We start from the raw sequence: 21,725 nt of genomic DNA, 5'->3' as shown, positions 1-21,725 counted from the left end.
TGATTAGCAGTAGAAGAGAGGTTAGATAAATAGTATCCATCCAAATTAAGAAAGACTGAATGAGGTAGATGAGTTTCTGATTGATAGGAGAACCTACTCCTATCACAGCACAGGGGGAACTGTATATTCAGTATCTTGTAATAACCTGTAACGGAAAGGAATCTGAAAAAGAATATGTATATGTATGTATAACTGAATCACTTTGCTGTATACCTGAAACTAACACAACATTGTAAATCAACTATACTTCAATTAAAAAAAAAAAGATATGAGAATCTAGGTGCTTTTGAAAGTTTCATTTTGGTCCATGCCAGAGGGTTTTTGGTTTTTTTTTTAGTTGTGGTTTTCCTATTATAAACAATATATTCATTATCAAAACTTTGGGAGAGTTATAGAAAGGGAGGGTCAGTACTGCAGCCCAGGAACATCAAAACTTTTGAGGTCCCTTTTATGTTGGATTGAATTTCTTTTTCATATTCTTGAATTGAGTTTGATTTCCAGAAACAGTGTGTGGGTGAATTGTTTTATTAAATTAATTTTATAAAGGTTGAAATTTCAAAATGACTTATTTTGAAAATATCCCAGATCCTTGTATGTTGGTGAGTTTATCTCTGAATTCCAGATATGTGAAGTGGGACATCACAAAAAGATAACTGTTCCTTCTGAATAATTTACTGTTTTTATATCCATGGAGTTTAGTGGTAGTAGTCAGTTCATCACAAAGCCTCACTTAACTTTGTTGACTTTTACGTAAATATTTGTAATGACATGGTGTAGGTAAAGAGCCATATAGCCATGGGTTTGAATCTTGGTTCTTAGGTAACCTTGGTCAGGTAACTTTTTTGAGCTTTAGTTTTCTTATCTCTAAAGCAGGAATAGTATAGTCCTTGTAGGGTGGTTATGAAGATCATTATGTACAGTGCCTGCAAGATGGAAGCCCATAAGTAGTAGTTGCTGTTCTTTTTTAATAGGAATCATGTTTAACTTCAGAACCATAGTTACCATAAGGTGAATGGGAGCAAATGACTCTACTCATGTAGCTTGATGAATCGAGTCTAAGTTCAGGTCTGTGTGCTTGCTCCTAACCAATTAATGCTTTTGCTTTTTTTGTTTTTGGTTTTGCTTTTAAAAGGCATGTGGATTGAGTCATATTTTTAAAAATCCCAATAAGTGAGGTAGTGTGTGAAATGGAATGCTGTTTAGGGTACATTTAGGAAAGGCTCATAAACAATGATTCTTAATAAGGAAGGAGCATTTAAATCTATTTCAGGGAAAATGTAAGTATTGCATTCAGTTTTCAAAATCCACTTCTGAGTGGGTTTTAAACTCTCCCTTGGGGAAAAGGATGATTTTCTTGCCTGCTGAGAGCTTTCTATATGTCGACTCATTAATTCTCCCACAGCCCAGAGACATATCCTCACTTCATTTAAAAAAAAGGAAATTAAGGCCTGTGAATATGTTTAAGGCCTTGGGACTAATATGGGATGACTCTAGTACTGTTAGGGCTTATGCTGCTTCCCTGCTGCAGGCCATTGATAGATTTGAGTTACTTAGGCCCATATTTTGGGGGACTGACACATATTAGCCTAAACCAACTATAATAGGAAAACAAATGTGTTTAGTCAATTAAGAATTTTAAAGTCAAAGAAAAATAATTTTATATTAATTGGGGTGCTTGAGTGCGAGTACTTTGGTTTAAAATATAAGAAGTAAAAGTCAGTTTTTATTTGTGGGGAATATTCTATTTAGCACAAATAATTAAATTTCTGTTGAGTTATTCTATGAAGTTTTAATTCTTAAATATGTTCAGATAAGTTTTAACTAACCATTTCAATTTTTTTTTAACTTATAGGAACGTCAAGGTCGTGGGAAATAAGAGGCAGTTCTGCACAGACTGCAGCAACGGTTGCATCTGCATATCCTAAGAGGAAAAAAATTGACCTTCAAGAGAATTAGGACTTTTTTCTTAATTTCATTGACTTCAGAGACGATTGCAGACTTGCAGTTTAAGTATTGGAATTTCACAAAAGACATAGGACTTAACTGGAAAATGAAAAAAAAAAGAAAAAGAAAAAACTAAACAAAAAATCCCTCTAGGTAGTTTAGGTGAAAAATGTCCCTTTTATTTTGGCTTTGGTTGTGATTTCAGAGCATAATGCTTTGTTTTTTTGTCTTTTTACTATGTTTTTCGGATTTTAAAGTCCGTAAGTGCATACAGTTTTCTCTAATTTTTAAACCCTTTCCTCCCCCCATTTTGACATTTGCACTTGGAGAACACTTGAGTTTTGAAGGTTTTGGGCATCCACCCCAGAAAGTGGGAATTTGTTTTTTCCCTTCCGAACTGGAAGAACATTTTTATGAAGAATTTTTGTCTTGGAGAATTTAACAGTGTTACCCAAGGTTGTGTCTTTAAGGGTGGTTCATTTTCTCTGACCCTTTGTTATTCAAAGTAAAATACTAGGAGTCCTAAGAAATGTTCTGTTCTTGTACATTATACTGATTAAGTCAGGATTAATTTGATTTCAAAGCTAAGAACAGTGGTAAAAACTTGTTTACAGAAATGCATTTTGGAAGAGAAAAATATTGTAAAACGTGTAGTGAATGTTTCTTCAGTTTCTTGTTCAGCCAATGAGGAAAGGGCATTGCCTTTCTTTTTACCATTAATCACTTCTCAATAAACATGAGATCCTGTTGAGCATCACTTCTAGTACCATTTATTAGTATTATTTGAATCTGCTATATTTTATGAAAGCTTTGGAGTATAAGGAGTTTAAAGAGCTGAGACAGCAACCATTTTTAGAAAGTTCACTGAGATGGAATAGTTCAGGCTTGCTTTTGTACCCAGGGTTGGATAACCATGACCTCTGCAAAGGAAGGTGGGCCAATATTCATAATGCTTTATTTCTGGATATTTCCCTGAGAAGGTAGAGCCACTGCTATGCTAAATTGTTTAACAAATATTTGATCGTGAGTGCTTATTAGGTGCCAGGCACTGTGCTAATAAGCTTGAGGAAACCTGGCCACATATCTTACGTGCAGAGTAGGTAGAGCCCAGTATCAAGGTTTTAAGTGTTTAATCTGAAATATGACTTATTTAGGCAGGATTCCATGTGGTCCAAGAATAAGAAATTCCAATGGGCTTGAATCTTTGTGAACCATATAACCATAATGGTAATTGATTCATCCTTGTTTATTTCCTAAGGTTTGGAGCTTCTCTGCCTTAAAGATTTTTAGCCCTTAAGATGTCCCAATTTTGGAGATTTAGTTAAATGTGTAAAAACTTCTGTAGTAAGAAAGGGTTCTGAAAATGGATTATAATACTGTTGGACCCTGTTTTGCCCACAGATTACTTATTCATCCTATTCTACACAGCCCAGGCTACTAAATCAAGGGTGCGATAAAATTAATAAATGTTGATTTTGTAATTAGCATTATTGTTGACACTTTGAGTTGAGAACTTTTCTCTGCCTATCTGAGGCACCGCACAATATACCTAGATATTCCTATTTGCTAAGCTTTTTGAAGTAGATTCCCCCCAAACTGGGGAGTCCTTTGTGCTTTCATCGGTTTGAAGATGCCCAATTTTGAATTGGAAATGTAGCATTTATTGCTTTCAATTTTAGCTGAAACTTCTGTGACTTCTACAGAACTCCCATGGGCTTAATGGAGGTTTAGTATTTCACCTTTGAAAGAAAAAATATCTGGAGAAAAGCAAATTCAAAATCAGTTTTACCTAGATTTTCCTACCTTGTATTCAAGTTGGATATGAGATTATTCAATATGTTTTTTGCAGTTTGAAATGTTAGTGCCTCAGTATTTAAGCCAGTCCTTCCCAGTCTTTATTTTTACATCACATAGAAAATACTGGTATGGCTTTGAGGACAAGCTGAAAGGAATTTGGAGCCCTTAACAAGGCTGCTCACCCAGCTGTCCCTGAGTGAGTGTTGAGGGAGGCAGGGTGTTGAATTTGTGTATTTTTTAAAAAACCATATTGGCCTTGTAATGTAGTATAAAAAATTAGATTATATTCACTCTTAAAGAGTTGGTCCAGAAGTTGGTTTGGTGAAGATCCCAAAATGCAACTCAACTAGTTTTCTTATTTGCTAACAGCAACTTTGCCCGTGGAAATTGCTGACTTTTGACTATTTGCCCTTAATGCTTTGTTCTGTCATTTGTGAATGTAAGACTTTGGGTAGCCATGCTTGTTTACTGTTCTCCTTTATTGAATATGAGGGGAAACTGAACAATCTCACAACGTGCCATCAGTGTTAAATTCAAAGCATTTTTTAAACCTTTAATATCAACAAAATGTATAAGTCTCATATTCACTGGATTTAATCTTAGTTACACTTGATTGGCTACCTTCCCCCAACATGTTCCATTTAAAAAAAAAACTTATTTTGCAGAAATGGTGTGAAGAGTTCTCATACACCCTTCACTCAGCTTCCCCCCCCCCCAAATGTTAACATTTTACATACCATGGAATGGTTTTCAAAAACAGTAAATATTGATACAGTACTATTAACTAGTCTATAGACCATATTTGGATTGTGCCGGTTGTTCAAGGCATGTCTCTTTTCTAGCTCAGCATCCATTCCAGGATCCCACAGTATGGTTAGTTGTCTCTAGTCTGTAGACTGCAAGTTCTTCAGTCTTCATCTTTTATGATTTTGACACTTTTGGATGGAGAGTACTGACCAGTTGTTTATGGAGTGCCCCTCGAGTTGAATTTGTCTAATACTTTCTCACTATTAGATTGAAATTATTTTTTTGTAAGAATACTGCAAAAATCATATGCCCTTCTTAGTGCATTATATCGGGGTACATGATGTCCATATGTATTATTACTGGTGATGTTAACTTTGATCACGTTAAGGTAGTATTTGCTGTATTTCTCCACTGTAAAGTTATTGTTTCCCTTTGTAATGAATAAGTAACTTGTGGAGGGATATAATTTTAAACTATCAATCTTTGGTTCACTAATTTTGACGTCTTTGAATTGTTATTCCCCGGAACAGGTACTGCTGTGGCGTTTGCCTGATGTTAATTCATTATGTCTATTATTTCTTCTACATTGATACTAGTTAGAATTCTGCTGTAAGGAGGAGCTGTCCCTTCTCCCCATTTTATTTATTCAGTGATACCAGTATGGACTCAGTATTTTATTTCATAGGTCAATGCTATCATTTAATTTCTTGCTCACATTGTCCCAGCTTTGGCCATTGGGACCTCCTTTAAGTTGGCTCCTGTGTCTTTTTGACATGCCCCCAATGTTTTTTGGAGCCCTTCTATAAGATGTTCTTGGCTAGTCTTGTATTTTCAGTGCACCAGCCCCATTTTTCCAAAGGAACAAAGGTTCCTTTTATTGGAGAATATTTAGAGACCAATCGTTGATTTTTTTTTTTAAAGCAGCATTTTAAATTGCAACAGATTATTAAAGTGGAGTTTTTATTACTCCTGTAGGTGAAGAATTATTTAGCCTAATCAAAACACCTAACCACTTCATCTCTTCCTCCACTTTTGTAGAGCTTTTATACCAGTCTTCTCGAGTTGTGGAGAGGGCTTTTCACCTGGCATAATACTTCACCTAGAGTGAGGTCCAATGATTGTAGGTTGGTTTGCACCCTTCCGTAATTTCTATCTTTAGCCTTGTAAATAGAGACCGAAAATGTTGGGAAGTCCTGGTTTCCAACCCATCTAAACTGTTTTAGGGGTTCAGAGCTTTTTCTACCTGTGAAAAAAATAAATGGTCATATACTGAAGTTTTCTGTTTTTCAGGAGGGAGCAGATAGCACTTGAATATTGCCGCTTTTATTTGAAAAACATTTTTTTTTGGAAAAGTAATCTTGTGTCATGAATGTAGGACCCTTCCCTCCGAAAATGAAAGAGTAAAAGTGTCCCTAGGATTCAGATATGATAAAGCCAGTTTACAATCATTTTTGTTTTTTGCCTTGGGTAGTATTGCTACTTACGATTGTATCACTCACTGCTAGTGGTGTCTGGGCAGCTGGTGGAACTCCTTATCCCTGAGAAGCCATTCTTTGAAACTCTTTGAGCTGCAGGGTTTTTTGCACGTGGAAAGCTGACATGGCTGTGGGGTAAGCCATCCAGAGGGAGACTAAGTGGGTTGGAGAAGGTCCCACAAACCTGCTTCCAGGTTTCCTGGTCTGGCTCTGTAGCCCCGCCTACTGTAGAGTTTAGGGCAGCCCCGCCTGCCCTGCTCCGTCCAGCCGCTGGGCTCGGTGACTGGACGTGATGGTGACTGGACGGCGCGAGCACGTCGGCGGCCATGCATAGTGGCCACTGCATCGTGACCCGCAGGGAGGCACACCTCTGACCTGCTACCCTGATTCCATACTCCCGCGACCCCGCCAGCTCTAGCCCTCTGCAGCCTGGGGGGCCGCTCAGCATACCCATTCATTTTGTGTGCTTTTCCCCTGCCCTATTTTACCGTGAGAAATGTGGGTTTAAGACGGTGTCGCCATTGCCTTTGCACGTGCGCAAAAGCCTCTCAGTGCCAAACCCTTTACCTTCATAGGTGAGCTAGGTCTCCTAAGGGACGGGGAACTGGAATTTCACGCTATCCTGCTCGCAGGGCAAAGATGACATTAGTGCCATGCATGGCTTGTTGCTTTCTTCTACCTTTTAAAATAATGATCGACCGCGTGGCTGGCTGAAGTTTGTAAAACTGTTACTGTGGCCCCACCTGCTGGCCATAGGCAACGTTCACGTGCTCAAAAAAGAAAGTTACTTTGGAGTTGCCTTTTAAGGGGAAGCTCCCTGAAGAAACTCCCAATTTTGCTGCTTTGTCCAGTTTTTCGTGTTAGTGTATTCATCTGCTTTTCCCATCTATTCATTCAGTCTGTATTTTGTGAGCCCCTGTTGGTGCTATTGGGCACTGGGGGAAAGGGAAATGAATAATATTCTTGTCCTCAGAATTTAGTTTAAGGATTACACTATAATACGGTGTAGAGTTGGGGAAATACACACAGGGTAGGAAGAGAAGAGGGGCATCTACCCAGCAGATTGCTATTTCAATATTGGATCTTCCTTCCTAGCTTTTTCTTACTCAGTGGAAACCACGAGCTCCTTGCCTCTTTATCTTCCTTTGCAGTTTCCGCTCTCACTCCTAGGTACTCTGCTCCATCATTGAGATGTCTGATTGGGCAAGTCAGGGAATTACTCTGTGCACATACTTCCTCATTGGAAAGAGGAAATGACCTCTGAAGCCACTTGATGTATGATTTTTGCAGGGATTTAAATTCATTTTAACTACTAGTGCTTTTCTAATTAAAACAAAACAACCAGTCCAGATGGTTACATATAGAATAAAAATATATATATATCTTGGTATAACACTTTGCTATCTATCCTTCTAAACCTTTTAAAAAATTGCTTTATGATACATGTAAATTCAGTATATAGTATATAGCATGTGTGTATTCCTGAATGTAACCCATATAATTTTAAGTTATTTTACAAAAATGGAATAATACAAGGCCATCTACAGTGTCCCCTCCTCCCCCCATCACAATTCCATGAATTTCTATTTTGGTCTGCTTGAGAAGGACCCAGGTCTTCTCTAACAACTTAATATGGCTGGCCTTCTAGGATCCTGGAGTGAGCAGTGCCCCAAGGGCCTAGGTCTCTGTCATCAACAGCTACCTGGCAGAACCCTGACCGTTTCATCTTGTTCTTCTTAAGCACTGGGACCCAAACTTTTCCAGACTTCTGTTTCCCCAAAGCCTTTCAATGTGAAGAGTTAGGCACTCTGTTTTAGAGGCATGTCATTCCAAATCCAGGCATTTTGCTGCAGAAGTATAGGACATGTCCTGGGCGTGCGGGGAGAGTAAGCTGGCCAGGAGTGGACAGGGAGCGCTGCTAAATGCCAGGCAGAATTCTGGGCACCGCGGCGATAGCAGAAAGCTAAGAGCTCCTGCCTTCAATGGGACTTCAATTCTGGTGGAGAGACAGACACATTTGTCATGTGTGATGAGTACTATAGAGAAAAGTAACACAAGATAAATGAGGCTGGAAGAGTCACGCTAACAAATTCAGAGAGGTGAGTGATGAAGACAAGCTGGGTAAGGCTTTGAGAGGGAAGCACTCACTTTTGAGAAAAGTGTTTTATCACCTTTTCATTTTACTTCACCATACCGCACCTCTCTTCTTTCCCAGATTAAATCCATGGTCCATCGTAATCCCCCTCCCACCTTGTCTTCACCATCATCCCCTTGCCCCTTTCTCTTGCTTCATCTATTTTAATTGACAAACCACAATCCTGGTTACATATAACTGCACCTACCCGCACCTCTGCAGTTTAGAGTGGTTGGAGAACACATTCAACCAGTGTCTTAAATTCATGATCAGCAACCTCAGGAGGGGGATCATCAACATTTGCCCCATTTGTTCACTTTCCTCCTCACAAGACAACCATTTCATACCTTCTTCCTTTCCTCAAACCTCCAACACCTCGTATTCCACCTTTACTCTCGATGACTTTACTTGACTGAGAAAAAATAAAGCAATCAGAACAAGACATCACCTATTCCTTCCACTACATCTACTTACCTCACATAATTGTAGATCGATGTTTCTTAAAGCCTGGTCTCTGGGCCAGCCGTATCAGTACCACCGGAGAACTTGTCAGAAATGCAAATTCTTGGATCCCACTTAAGACCTACTGAACCAAATTCTGAGGGTGGGGTCCAGCAATCTGTGCTTTAATAAGTGCTCCAGGTGATTCTGATGAAGCTTAGTTTGGGAACTAATGCCCTTGGGACTATGCATGTTTCTGTCTAGAAAGAGTCCCTTCATTTGTGCACCAGACCTTAGTCTCTCAGGAACTCAGGAACATGGCTCCATCAAACCTCCCTCTTCCACATCCCAATTTTACCTCTATTGGATCATTCCCATCAGCGTAAAAATGTGCCGCTGTTTCTCCCATTTCTTCCTTCAGTTACCACCCATTTCTCTATTCCTCTTTGCAGCAAGACCCCAAAGAGGAAGCTGTTACTCCCTGGCTCCATTTCTTCTTCATTCTCTCTAAACCACTCCAATCAGGCTTTCATCCTCTGCATTCCGGTGGAACTGATCTTGTCAAGGTCACTAGTGACCTCACATTGTTAATTCTCAGCCTTTATTTAACCTATAAATGGCATGTAATCTCCTTGATATACTTTCTTCACTTGGATTCGAGCACAGCATACCTCCTGATTTTCCTCCTATTTTACTGGTTGTTCCTGCGTAGTCTCCTTGGTTGGTTCCTCCTCTGCTTTTTGTCCTCTTGATGCCAGAGTGATCCAGGGCTTAGTCCTCAACCCTGTACACTCACTAAATTTCATCCAGTACTGTGGCTTTAAACACCATCCAGGTGCCAACAACTCCCAAATGTAGAGTCAGTCCAGGTCTGTCTCCTGAACTCTGGTATATTCAGTTGCCAGCTCAGCCTCTCCACTGATGGCTCACCAACATCTCAAACCCAACACTTACAAACCTAAACTCCTTCCTTCCTCATCTGCCCCATCTCGTGTAATAAATTCATCTCTCCCATTTCCCAGGCCAAATCCTGAGAGTAATGTTTGACTCCCTATCTCACATCATATTTGGCAGCAAATCTTACTGGTTGACCACTTCTCGCCGTATCTATGGTCAAGTCACCATCCTCTCTCACCTAGATGACTGCACCAATCTCTTAGCTGGTCTCTACTTGCACTTTTGCTTCTTACAGTCAATCCTCCACACAGCAATAAAGGGATCCTGTGAAAATGTACATCAGATCATGTCATTTCTGAGCTCAGACTTTCTCCTGACTCCCATCTCACTCAGAGTAAAGGCCAGAGCCTTTGACGCCTCACCAATCGTTATGCCATCTGACCCTCCCATTTCCACTTTCATCTCACTGTTCTTATCTGCTCCACTCACCTTGTCCTCCCCGCTACCCTTCAAATGAGCCAGGTTCCTGTCAGAGGGTCTGCACCCTAGCTGGCTCTTCCACCTGGAATACCCTTCCCTCATATGTCTGCAAGGCCCGCTCACCCCTGTTTCATCAGGGGTTACCTTAACAGTGGTCTCCCCTGACTCTCCTATTCCCATTTGTTCTCCCATCTCCTGCGCTGCCTGCCTCCCTTGCTCTGGGAGTAGGCAGCGGTGGACCTGAGATTCCACTCACCGCACATCTGTCTCTCTCTACTCTGAGGTGGGCAGTCAAGAAAGCTAATAAAAAGCTGTCACACAATTTAAAAAAATTGAATGAATCGGCAATTCGTGGTTAACAGAGTTTTAAAGATATAGTTTCTATTCTCCAATTCCAACTCCTGCTTCCCTAGAGTGATAGAACACTGACCTGGGAGTCAGAAGCCTTGGATCAATCCTAGGCCTGGCTCTATCACTAAGGAGCTCTGTGACCTGTGGCAAGCAAGTCATTAGGCTTGCTCAGCCCAGGAAGTGAGGGAACTGGGACTAAATGATCTATGAGGTTGCCCCTCCAATCCTGTCAACCCTACTTCCAAAATACATCCCAACACTGTCAGTGTTTCTCATCCCCACTGCCACTGCCTCCTCTCCATGCTGTTTTTATTTCCTGCCTGGGCTACTGCATCAGCCTCCTTTCTATCTCCTCCTTTCACTCTTGTCCTTTAATCCACCTTCCACATAGCTGCCTAAGTGAATGTACAAGTATGAATCAGGGCATGCCCATTTCTCTCTTGAGCCCTCCAGCAGCTTCCTGCTGCACTTAGAATCAGCCCTGTGCTCCTTACCCTGGCCTACAGGGCCCGTCGCCATCTGGATCTGTGCTCCCTCCACCTCATCTGGTTTCATCCTCAGTGGTTTCCAACCCCTCAAATATGCCAAGCTCATTCCTGCCTTGGCAGTCCTTTGTTTTGCTTGCACGTTCTTCCTCCTTGTGTTCTCCTGGTGGATTTCCTCTCATTTTTTTAGGACTCAGCTTCAGTGTCATTTCCTGAGTGTGAGCTTCCTTTCCTGATCACCTTATCTAAAGCCAATTCTCCCTTGTTATTTTAAAAGTCAGCTCCCTACTTATTTTCTGTTTTCATCATAACATTTATCACAATGTAACATTATTTTAAACCATGCAATATTCACACAATGGAATACCATACAACTGTAAAAAAGATAGAAATCTATGTATTGATATAGAACGATTTCTTAAGATACATTGTTAAGTGAAAAAGATCCCAAGGTGCAGTGCAGAGTGTATAGAATACCACCATCTGTATAATAAGGCTGGGGGGTGGGCGGGGAGAATATATTTGCTTGTATATTCGTATGTTATCTCTGGATGGGTACAGAAGAAACCGGTAACATTGCTGGCCTCTATGGAGGGGACTAGGTGGCTAGGGGCAGGAGTGGGGGCTTTTCACTGTGCACCTTTTTGTATTTTGAATCATATAGTGTACCACCTATTAAAAATAAATAAGTAAATATTAAAAGTTGTGTACTTGCTTTGTTTCCTATCTCCTCAAAGAGAACATAAACATCATGAGAGTGTATACCATGTCCTTTCTTGTTGCCTATTATGTCCTCAGCACTTAACACAATGCCTGGCACCTAATAGTGCTCAATAAGTAATTACGGGATGAATGAATGAAGGCCTCTTCCTGCTCTAACACTGTGATTCTTTTTTTTTTTTTTTAACACTGTGATTCTAATCTTAGGGCTTCAAGAATATAAGACATGATATGGGGATATAGGTATATGTATAGCTGATTCACTTTGTTATAAAGCAGAAACTAACACACCATTGTAAAGCAATTATACTCCAATAAAGATGTTAAAAAAATAAATAAATAAAATTAAAAAAAAAAAAAAAAGAGAATCTAGGACTGGCCATTTAGAGGCACCAAAAGAAAATTGTTTTGCAGTGTGGTATACTGTTTTTCTTTGTTGTGTTCAATAAGCTTTAAAAAAAAAAAGTGAGGGGGAGTGTGTGGCGGGTGAAATATGGAGGACCTGCCTGCCACAGACGTGCTTCCCAAGCGAGAGCCCAAGTTCCAGAAGAGGACAATGTCCTGCTTAGACCATGACCCAATCATGGCCTCTGCGGGTGGCAGCTTGAGGGACAGGCAAAGCAGCCCCCTTTCCTGAGGCCTCAAAACGTTCAGGATCACAGCTCCTACCACACTCTAGTTCTAAGATTGTCTTCTTCCCTAGATTGTAAAGTTTTTGAGGCCAGGGACTGCGTCTGTCTTGCTCACCAGTATACTTAGAGCCTGGCATAGAAGTGACAAAAGAATGAACTGAAAGACAAAATTTGTGTTGAAAGCCCGAAATCAGGAGCTGTCATACCCCATGTAGCCAGGAGGTGGCACCAAAGGAGCATTTTCTGAGATGTAGTTCTGCACAAGCCTACAGTCTGGGGGGCAGAGCCCTATTTTGACCAGGGGAGGGGGTAGCTGATTTTCGACAAATTTACTAAGCAGCTCTACTAGGCACTAAGGGTTGTAAGAAGAGATATAGCTGGGCCAGCGAGACAGAAGCCTCACACAGAAATCAACACTGTACAGGAAGACAAGTGCTATTCTGACCCTTAGGAGCCCTGAGAAGGGAGGATTAAGTTTGAGTCATTTAGGAAAAGATCACGGAGGAAGTGACATCTGAACTGGGCCTTGAAAATGAGGAGGATTTATGCAGTTGGAGTACATTCTAGATAGAGGGAATGGATTCATGGGAAATTGGGAGACTGGTGAATTGCCAAGAATGGCTGGGTTATCCCAGTTCGGTGGGAGATAAAGGGGTAAAGAAAACATTCTGCTCTGAGAGTTTACATTTTTGGTGAAAGGACAAAAGACTTATGGAATTAATGCAACGCATAGCAGCTCAAGAAATAGTCAATGGATTGAGATTTATATGTCAGGTAAGTAGTAGGGGCTCAATAAGTATGTTGTTGAATGAATGAATCATGGGACTGTGGTGATTTCTTTGCTAAATCACATGTCCTTGCTGATGCTTTAAGACTGTGTTTGCTAAGATTCTTTCCTCCTGTGTCTGAAGCTCTTCACAGACAGCTTTTCTTTCCCTCAAAGACAAGAAAAGCCTGACCCGAAAGGGGAAAGGATTGCAATTAACCTGTGAGGTCCCTGGTGTCCAGAGCCTTCCTTATTAGAGGATTCCCAAGTCTTGTCCCTGGAACATAGTCTCCTTCCTTAGGGCTGAGAAAATAGTAATCATCACTTATATTTTTATAGCAGCTGATGTCATCCATCGCATCCATATTGATAAACCCACTGAATTTCAATCCTCATTCTTAATTCAGAGGACTTCTTCTCTCTCGAAGCATTCTCCTTCCTACTTGTGCGACCCCATGCTCTCCAGTTTACCACGTGCCTCTCTCCTCTTCTTGGTTTCTTCTGCCGGCTTCTTCCATTCCTCTCTGTACCCATTTAAGGTTGAGTTCCAGGCCCTAGCCTCCTCTTGCTTTATCCTCTCCCTGGGTGATCTCATTCTTCCCCGTGGTTTCAACTACCATCTAGATGTCAACCGTCCTCGGAGCTGTCGTCGTAGCTCTCCTCTGAGCTCTAGCCCACACATCCAACAGACCACTTGCCTTTTTCGTTTGGATGTTCCTTGGGCATCTTAATCTCAGCATGCATAAAAACTCCTCATCTTCCCCACCTATTCATTCCACTGTCATGGTGAATGGCCGCATCACCCAGCCTGTCGAGTCAGCCAGAAGCCTGTGTGTGTGTGTGAATCATCCTTGACTCAAGTCCTGAACATTCCGCCCCCTCACTCTCTCCTGAATCTTTCCACTGTCTTCCATTCACATCACTACCATCACCTCCAGCTGCCCCCTCTGCAGGCCATTCTCTCCTCAGTAGCCAAAGTGACATTTTAAACATGCAAATAAGATCATGCCACGACTCAACGTTCTTCAAACCCTCGCAATTCTTTGCTGTCCTTATCGTTGTTGTTTTTCCTCCGTTTCCTTCATATAAAATCCTTGCCCTTTAACCATGGCCTTCAAGACCCTGCATGCTCTGGCTGATGCCCACCTCTCAGGCTCCATCTCATGCTGGACTTCCCTCCACTCTACTTCAGCCAGTAGGAATTTCATTTGAGCATTCATTCAATCATTCATTCAGGCAACCAGGTATTTATAGAGTGCCTCACTGGTGCCAGGAGTGGTACTAGGAGACTGGGTGGGAACAAGGTGAATGTCTCTGCCCTCATGACCCCTCCCGGGCTTCCTCTTCCTGCTTCAGGCTCTTTTCACACACTGCTCCCTCTGCCACAACTCTCTCCTCACACTCACGTGCTCTGCTCCCCTCAACTACTAACCCTGGCTCATCCATCATTCAGGTCAAAATTAAACATCATTTCCTCTCTGAAGCTCTCCTGGGGCTTGCAGGCTCAGTTAGGACCCCTGTTAATAGACCCCAGGGTTCTGACCTTGCCTTCTTTATGCATGCCTGTTTCCCCTGCTAGACCAGAGGCTCCGTGAGAATAAAAACCAATTCTGCTGTGTTCACCAGTGCCTGGCACTATGCCTGGCTCATGTCATGATCTCAACACATATGAAGGAAAGGCCACGGCCATTTCAGTTGGATCTGCTCTTTTATTATTTATTTATTTACTTATTTATTGGCTGCACGGCTTGTGGAATCTTAGTTCCCCAACCAGGGATCAAACCTGAGCCCTCGGCAGTGAGAGTGCAGAGCCCTAACCACTGGACCGCCAGGGAATGCCCTGGATCTGCTCTTTTAGAGTATTTGAGGATGACGTCTTAAAGGTTCACAGACCGGGCCACCCTAATTACAGCCTTGCACAATCCGGTCTACCAGGCTCCAATGCTTTACTTTAAAAGAGGCCATTGACCCCGACGTCACCCTGGTTCAAGAAAGCAAACACCCAGGCTGCACAGAGATTTGCTGCTATAGCGTTTCATGCAGTCAGCTTGTCCTACAGAAAGGCAGTCAGGGGTGTCAGACAAAGAACAAGGGCTTTGCACTGGGATTCTAGCTTCCAGTCTTGGCCACTTGCTAGTTGTGTGAACACGTCATTCAACGTTTCTGCCCCTCAGCTTTCCCACCTGCGGGAAAGATGGGCATAATCATATGTGCACTTCTGGGCTGATGGGAGGAGTTCATGAGCTGTCACAGAGGACCTCCAGGCCATTAATGTCAGCTTCCTTCCTAACCGCGAGGCAGTGCAAGTTAGTGGTTAGCAGTCTGGGTTCTGGGTCAGGCAGACCAGGGTCTGAGTCCTGGCTTTGTCACTTCTTAGTAAGCTGAACTTGGGGAAGTCACGTGACATCTCTGAGTCTCAGTGTGCTTACGCGGAAAATGGGGACAAGTCGTACCTGCATCCAGGGTTGTTGTAAGCGCTTATGTGAAGCTCATGTGTGTAAAGGGCTCAGCCTGGTACATCGTAGGTGCTCAATAGATGTGCACAGCATCATGACGGAGATGGTCAAGGGGACAGAGAAAGTGGGTCCGCAGTTCTGATCCTCATTGGTGAGGTCATTTGGGAACTATTTATCGAGCATCTAATTTGTGGAGCGTCCTGTGTGGGGTACCATTTGAAATGGACCCCTCAACCCAAGTCTAGAATCAGACAGAAAACATAAATAACAAAGCTTTCATGGGACTTCCCTGGGGTCCAGTGGTTAAGACTTCGCCTTCCAGGGACTTCCCTGGTGGTGCAGTTGTTAAGAATCCACCTGCCAATGCAGGGGGCACGGGTTTGATCCCTGGTCTGGGAAGATCTCACATGCAGAGCCCGTGCGCCACAACTACTGAGCCTGCGCTCTGGAACCCGTGCTCCCCAACAAGAGAAGCCAGTGCAATGAGAAGCCCGTGCACTGCAACGAAGTGTAGCCTCTGCTCTCCACAACTAGAGAAAGCCCGCGCGCAGCAACGAAGACCCAACGCAGCCAAAAATAAAATACATACATACATACATACATACATACATACTTAAAAAAAAAAAAGACTTCGCCTTCCAATGCAGAGGGTGCGGGTTCGATCCCTGGTCGGGGAGCTAAGATCCCACGTGTCTCGTGGCCAAAAAACCAAAACATAAAACGGAAGCATTATTGTAACAAATTCAATAAAGACTTTAAAAATGGTCCACGTCAAAAAAAATCTTAAAAAAAAAGGGAAAGCTTTCATGTGCAAAGTGATAAAGGTTATTAAAAAAAAATCGAGACTCAAAAACTTGTTGAATGAAAGAAGCTAGAAGCAAAAGAGTCCATACCACATGATTCTATTTTTGTGAAGTTCCAGAACTGGTGATGGAGAGCAGAAGCATGATTCCCACTGGGGTACTGGCTGGGAAAGGCATGAGGGAGCTTTCTGGAAATGTTCTGTCTTGATCTGGGTAGTGGATGCCTGGGCATATGCAAAATATGTACAAATTCGTCCAGCGGTACACTTAAGATTTGTAGAAATCTCTTTTTTTAAAAAAAAATTTATTTTATTTATTTATTTATTTATTTGGCTGCCCCGGGTCTTAACTGAGGCACGCGGGCTCTTCGTTGCCATGTGCGGGATCTTCAGTTGCGGCATGCGTACTCTAGTTCCCAGACCAGGGATCGAACCCGGGTCTGCTGCATTGAGAGCGTGGAGTCTTAACCACTGGACCAGCAGGGAAGTCCCAAGATTTGTGGAAATCTTACATACGGTAAACTGTATGTAAATTATATTTTAAAAAATTGCACCAGAGGAGTTTAGAGAAGGGAGTGATTTCTTCCAGCTAAGTGGACAAGGCAGGCTGCGTGGCCTGGAGAAGGATCTGCAAGGGGGGAAACGGCCACTTTCTCTCTCGGTGGCTCAGTAACAGAGCATCTAAACAGAGCACTTAAATGGAGTCAGGAATCGTCAGTAAGTGGTTTTGGAGATTATATGCTCTCTGTTTACATTGAAAAAAAAAAAAGTTCGGGATTATATAATTGCAAAAGTCATAGTCAGGGAGGTAATTATCAAGTGTAACACGAGTGTTCTATCTATTTTTGGCCTCATTGCTGGCTCTTCTGGCCCTTCATGCGCTTTGGCTAACGTGATTGAGAGTTGTTTTGCTGGTTCTCTTCTATCAGAGGCGGCTGGGTGATGGGAGGGAACAGATAGGGGAACACAGAGGGGAATGATAAATCACAGCTCTGCTGGGCTTCCCTGTTCACAAAGCACCTCTGTGCACAGCGTCTCACTTGATGACAGCAATCTAGGAGGGAGGTAGGGTATCAGTCACGGTTATTGATTGCAAGCAACAGAAACCAATTCTGGGCAGCTTCAGCAGAGGACCGGTGTATTGGAAGGTTATCAAATAGCTCACAGAATCAAAGGAAAACTGGAGAACTAGGGTCAGAAAACAGGTGGGAATCAAGGGAGGCTCATTCAAGCCTGTGTATTTGAGGGTGTCTTTGCTGCAGCAGCTTAACTATCGCAGTTACATTTGGGAATGATTGAGACAGATTTTCAAGGAAGCGGTAGCGTGGACATGGTAAGTAATTTGACCAGCAGAGAAGGGAGTTTCCAGGAGGGAACCACTGGACGAGCAAAGGCAGGGAAGTAGGAAAGAACGGTGAAGGTGTGCTTGTGGGACCCAGTTTGTTGCAAGGGAGCAGTGAGTTAAAGCTGGGAAGGGAGGTGGAAGCTGTGCCGTGCAGAGCCTTGCGTGTCTGGGAGGTGAGCTGGTACTTGAAACAGCGGACAGTAAGGATCCTTGGAAGTTTTTGAGCAAGGGAACAAGAGTTTCTATTTCCACTTTAGGAAGAGTAGCCCAGTACCCACAAGAGGACCGTGTGAAGCAGGGAGCCTGGACCTAGGCCAGTTGACATAGTAAGTAACACTGTCACCTCCACCCAAGAGACAGAGGACGAGGACCCAGAGAGGGCTTTGGTACCTGGGTCACTGGGAACCACGGAGAAGGCAGTTTCAGGAGTGTGGTCAGGCCAGTGTTAGGGACTGAGTGAGCGTGAGGATGTGGGCTTTCAGGCGGATGAGAACACAGGCCCCAAGTCCAAGCTCTCTACCACCTGCCCCAGCCCACCACTGCCTGCGGCTCCTCTGGGCCTCCCAGTTAGGAGGCTAACTTCCCCTGCCTCAGAGCTGAGTCCTTCTGCATTTTGCGCTTCCCTTCTGTTCCCCCAGCTTGACAGAGAACCTTTTTTAAAAATTTTTATTTATTTATTTATTTATTTATTTATTTTTGGCTGTGTTGGGTCTTTGTTTCTGTGCGAGGGCTTTCTCTAGTTGCGGCGAGCGGGGGCCACTCCTCATCGCAGTGCGTGGGCCTCTCATTGTCGTGGCTTCTCTTGTTGCGGAGCACAGGCTCCAGACGCACAGGTTCAGTAGTTGTGCCTCACAGGCTTAGTTGCTCCGCGGCCTGCGGGATCCTCCCAGACCAGGGCTTGAACCCGTGTCCCCTGCATTGGCAGGCATACTCTTAACCACTGCGCCACCAGGGAAGTCCTTGACAGAGAATCTTAGCATCTGAAGAGACCTTAGACAGACAAGCAGAGGCTTGGGGAAGGGAAGGGACGAGCCAAGACATGGCCAGGAAGAGGCAGAGCCAATAGTGAAACTCCGTCTCCTCTGCCCTGTTCAGGGCCCTGACTAGACACGTCTCTGCTGAGATGCCGTCCCTGACGGAGCCCTGTCATCCGGTTATTTCATAGCCTCGTGGTGGCATGTATTCAGTTTGCATTGCATATTCCGTGGGTGATTTAAAACTCCTCATTTCGTGTGTCTTCCAGTGAGACCCTACAGAGGCCTATTTCCTCGTCCTTGGCATCTCCTCCAGAACAAGTCCAGGACTCTTCATGAGGGGCTCCTGGGCCCTGGGGTCGAGGCCTTCTCTGCCTCTCAAGCTGGGGAGATTGCTGAGCACAGACCCTGCAGCCTTCAGTCTGACCCCCAAAGACAGTGCCCGGTGTGAGACCATTAAACTAGCAGGAGCCCTGACGGAAGGCTTGAGCCGTCCTTCCGCTCCTTGGAAGTCCCTCTAGAGACCCCTTCACCTTCCAGGGGAAGTCTAGCACTGCCCCCAGGCTGTACAGGCCTGGGATGAAGGAGTGTCCCTCCAGAGTATCCTTAGGGGCCCAGGACACATTTTATGTTAATTCTTCGGCTTGTGATTCCAAGACCATGTGAGTAGTGTAAACTCAAACTAGAAACATGAATTTGGGGAATTCCCTGGTGGTCCAGTGGTTAGGACTCCGCGCGTTCACTGCCGAGGGCCCAGGTTCAATCCCTGGTTGGGGAACTAAGATCCCACAAGTCGCGTGGCGCGTCCCAAAAAAACCAAAAACCAAACAAACAAACCTGAGCTTGGATTATAAATTCCCAGGGAAATACCCACCTTCCTACTCTAACTCAAGCCAAGACATACACATCTCCTTGTTCCCCTGTGCCAGAGGAGAGATTTTTCCTCATCTCCTCTTCCACCGAGGGCGTAGTCCTTGGAGGGTCCTCCTTATCCTGTATCATTAGAACCTGGACCCAGCTACCCCTTGCTATCTCTTAACTCATCTCCCCACCCTGGGAATCTTTTTTTTTTTTTTTTCCTAATATTTATTTGGCTGCTCCAGGTCTTAGTTGTGGCACGCAGGATCTTCATTGTGGCATGCATGCTCCTTTAGTTGCAGCATGCGGGATCTAGTTCCCTGACCAGGGATCAAACCTGGGCCCCCTGCATTGGGAACGTGCAGTCTTAACCACTGGACCGCCAGGGAAGTCCCCCTACCCTGGGTATCTTCCCCTGCTATTCTTCAACTTCGCCCTGGATGAATCTTAGTAAAGCGTGGCTCTGGTCATGCTCAAGAACCTTCAGTGGCTCCCCATGGATTAGAAATGTAACACATCATTAACTAAGTAGCATTTCAGGCCTCCACAGCAGGGCCTCAACCCACCTTCACGGTCTCATCCCCCGTTACTCCCAGCACAGAGGCCAGCAGGCAGGCAGAGCAGTAACTCAGGGGGCGCCAGGGAAAAGTGCCTGCCACTTGTGGCTGGGCACTTGGATCCACTTGCCTGGCAAAACGGTGCCCCCTTCCCACCCTCTGTCACTCACATTCTCCTCAGACTTTGCCCATTTTATTCATAACATAGCAGGGGTGGAAAAAATTGCTATTTTTAAAAAGCTGCCTGAAATGGTAAATTTTATGTTATGTATATTCAACGAGAAAAAAAAAAAAGCTGCCAGATTTCATTTCTTCTTGGTGGAAGACTACCTTATTTATTTATTCATTTATTTAACACTTTACCCACATTTACTTTTTGCTTTTAGTGTGCTCACAGAAAATTAGGATACCTTAAGCAGTTTAACAGCAATTTTTGTAAGCAAAGTTACATTCCATCTCTAAGTCAAATTGGTCAAAGCTCCAGTATTTACAAAACATGACAGACAAGGTGCTACACAAAACCATTGCATCTGAAGGTCTTTTCCTTTGTTCTCAAAGATCACTGGAAAAGAAAGCATGGTCTGCTGAAGACTACCTTTTCTGGGACAATATTCCTACTTGGCCTCCCATGGTGCCAAGCAAGTCTCAGGATGAATGGGGAGAGAGAAGCTGAGACCAAAAGGGCTAAATACTTTGCACCAGGAGATAAAGGGTGAGTCTTCTGGCTGGTTGTTTTGTTGTTGCTGTTGTTTGCTTTTGTTTGGTTATAGATGCTGTTCTGGTTCTTTCTCTGGAGGACCCAAGAAATGGGTGTGGGGCACAGTTTGGACACAGAAAAGAAAGGGCAGGGACGGAAGGGCTTAATCTGAGCAGGGAAGGCCCCACTAACGTGGCAGGGGCTGGAGGGGAGGCTGAGGGACCAGAGGGGCATGGCTGAGAAGCCTGAAGATGCCCCTCATTTGAGTTTTCTGGTGGGACATCAGTTTCCAGTTTTCACTGACTGAGTTGCAATTTCCTCATGACTTACACAAGCCGTCAGCAAGGCTTGTTAGCGCCACAACTAGCCTGGGGCTGGTGTTGCCTTGCGGGATGAAGGGAAGAACAGAGGCTCTCTCTGGGTGGAGGCGATTGGGAGGGTGGCAGCAGCCTGAAAAAGTGATTACAAGGCAGCCTGGAATGATCAGGAAGCAACCAGAGCAGCTGTGCTGATTACACGGAAACAAGACACGTGACTATGGTTCGGTTTCAGAGAGCCCGGTTTTGATTCCTGGTTGTACCTTACAAGCTGTGTGACCTTGAGCAATTTAACTAACCTCCTTGAGCCTCCATTTTACTCTTTGTTAAATGAGAATAACAGTCCCTACCTCACAGGGCTGTCATGGGGATTAAATGAGATACAGCAGTCCCCCCTCAACCGTGGTTTCATTTTCTGAGGTTTCAGTTACCCACGGTCAATCATGGTCTAAAAATATTAAATGGAAAATTCCAGAAATAAACAATTCATAAGTCGTAAATTGTGCACTGTTTTGAGTTGCATGATGAAATCTCGTGCGGTCCAGCTCCGTCCTACCCGTGAATCATCCCTTTGTCCAGCGCATCCTGCCCGTTACTCACTCAGTAGCTGCCTCGGTTATCAGATTGACTGTCGAGAGTCCTGGTGCTTGTGTTAAGTAACCCTTATTTTATTTAATAATGGCCCCAAAGCTCAAGAGTAGCGACGCTGGCAATTCAGATATGCTGAAGAGAAGCCGTAAAGCGCTTCTTTTAAGTGAAAGTTGAAAGTTCTAAACTTAAGGAAAGAAAAAAAAATCGTATGCTGAGGTTGCTAAGACCTACAGTAAGAACGAATCTTCTATCCATGAAA

The 21,725-nt window shown here is 43.7% G+C and overlaps 1 protein-coding gene across 1 annotated transcript in view; it reads left to right on the top strand.

The window, feature by feature from the left end:
- Window positions 1–2,701, top strand: part of YTHDF2 (YTH N6-methyladenosine RNA binding protein F2) — a 31,160-nt gene extending 28,459 nt beyond the window's left edge. The window contains exon 5 of the mRNA XM_082347927.1: window positions 1,853–2,701. Coding sequence (XP_082204053.1) covers window positions 1,853–1,876 — 24 coding nt within the window. The 3' untranslated portion in view covers window positions 1,877–2,701. The remainder of the gene's footprint in view (window positions 1–1,852) is intronic.
- Window positions 2,702–21,725: the final 19,024 nt, after the last annotated feature.

This window comes from Balaenoptera borealis (assembly GCF_965194805.1).
Source record: "Balaenoptera borealis genome assembly, chromosome: 1".
Lineage (NCBI taxonomy): Eukaryota > Metazoa > Chordata > Mammalia > Artiodactyla > Balaenopteridae > Balaenoptera > Balaenoptera borealis.
Note: the sequence above shows the minus strand (reverse complement) of the source record. Positions and strands in the feature narration are given on the sequence as shown.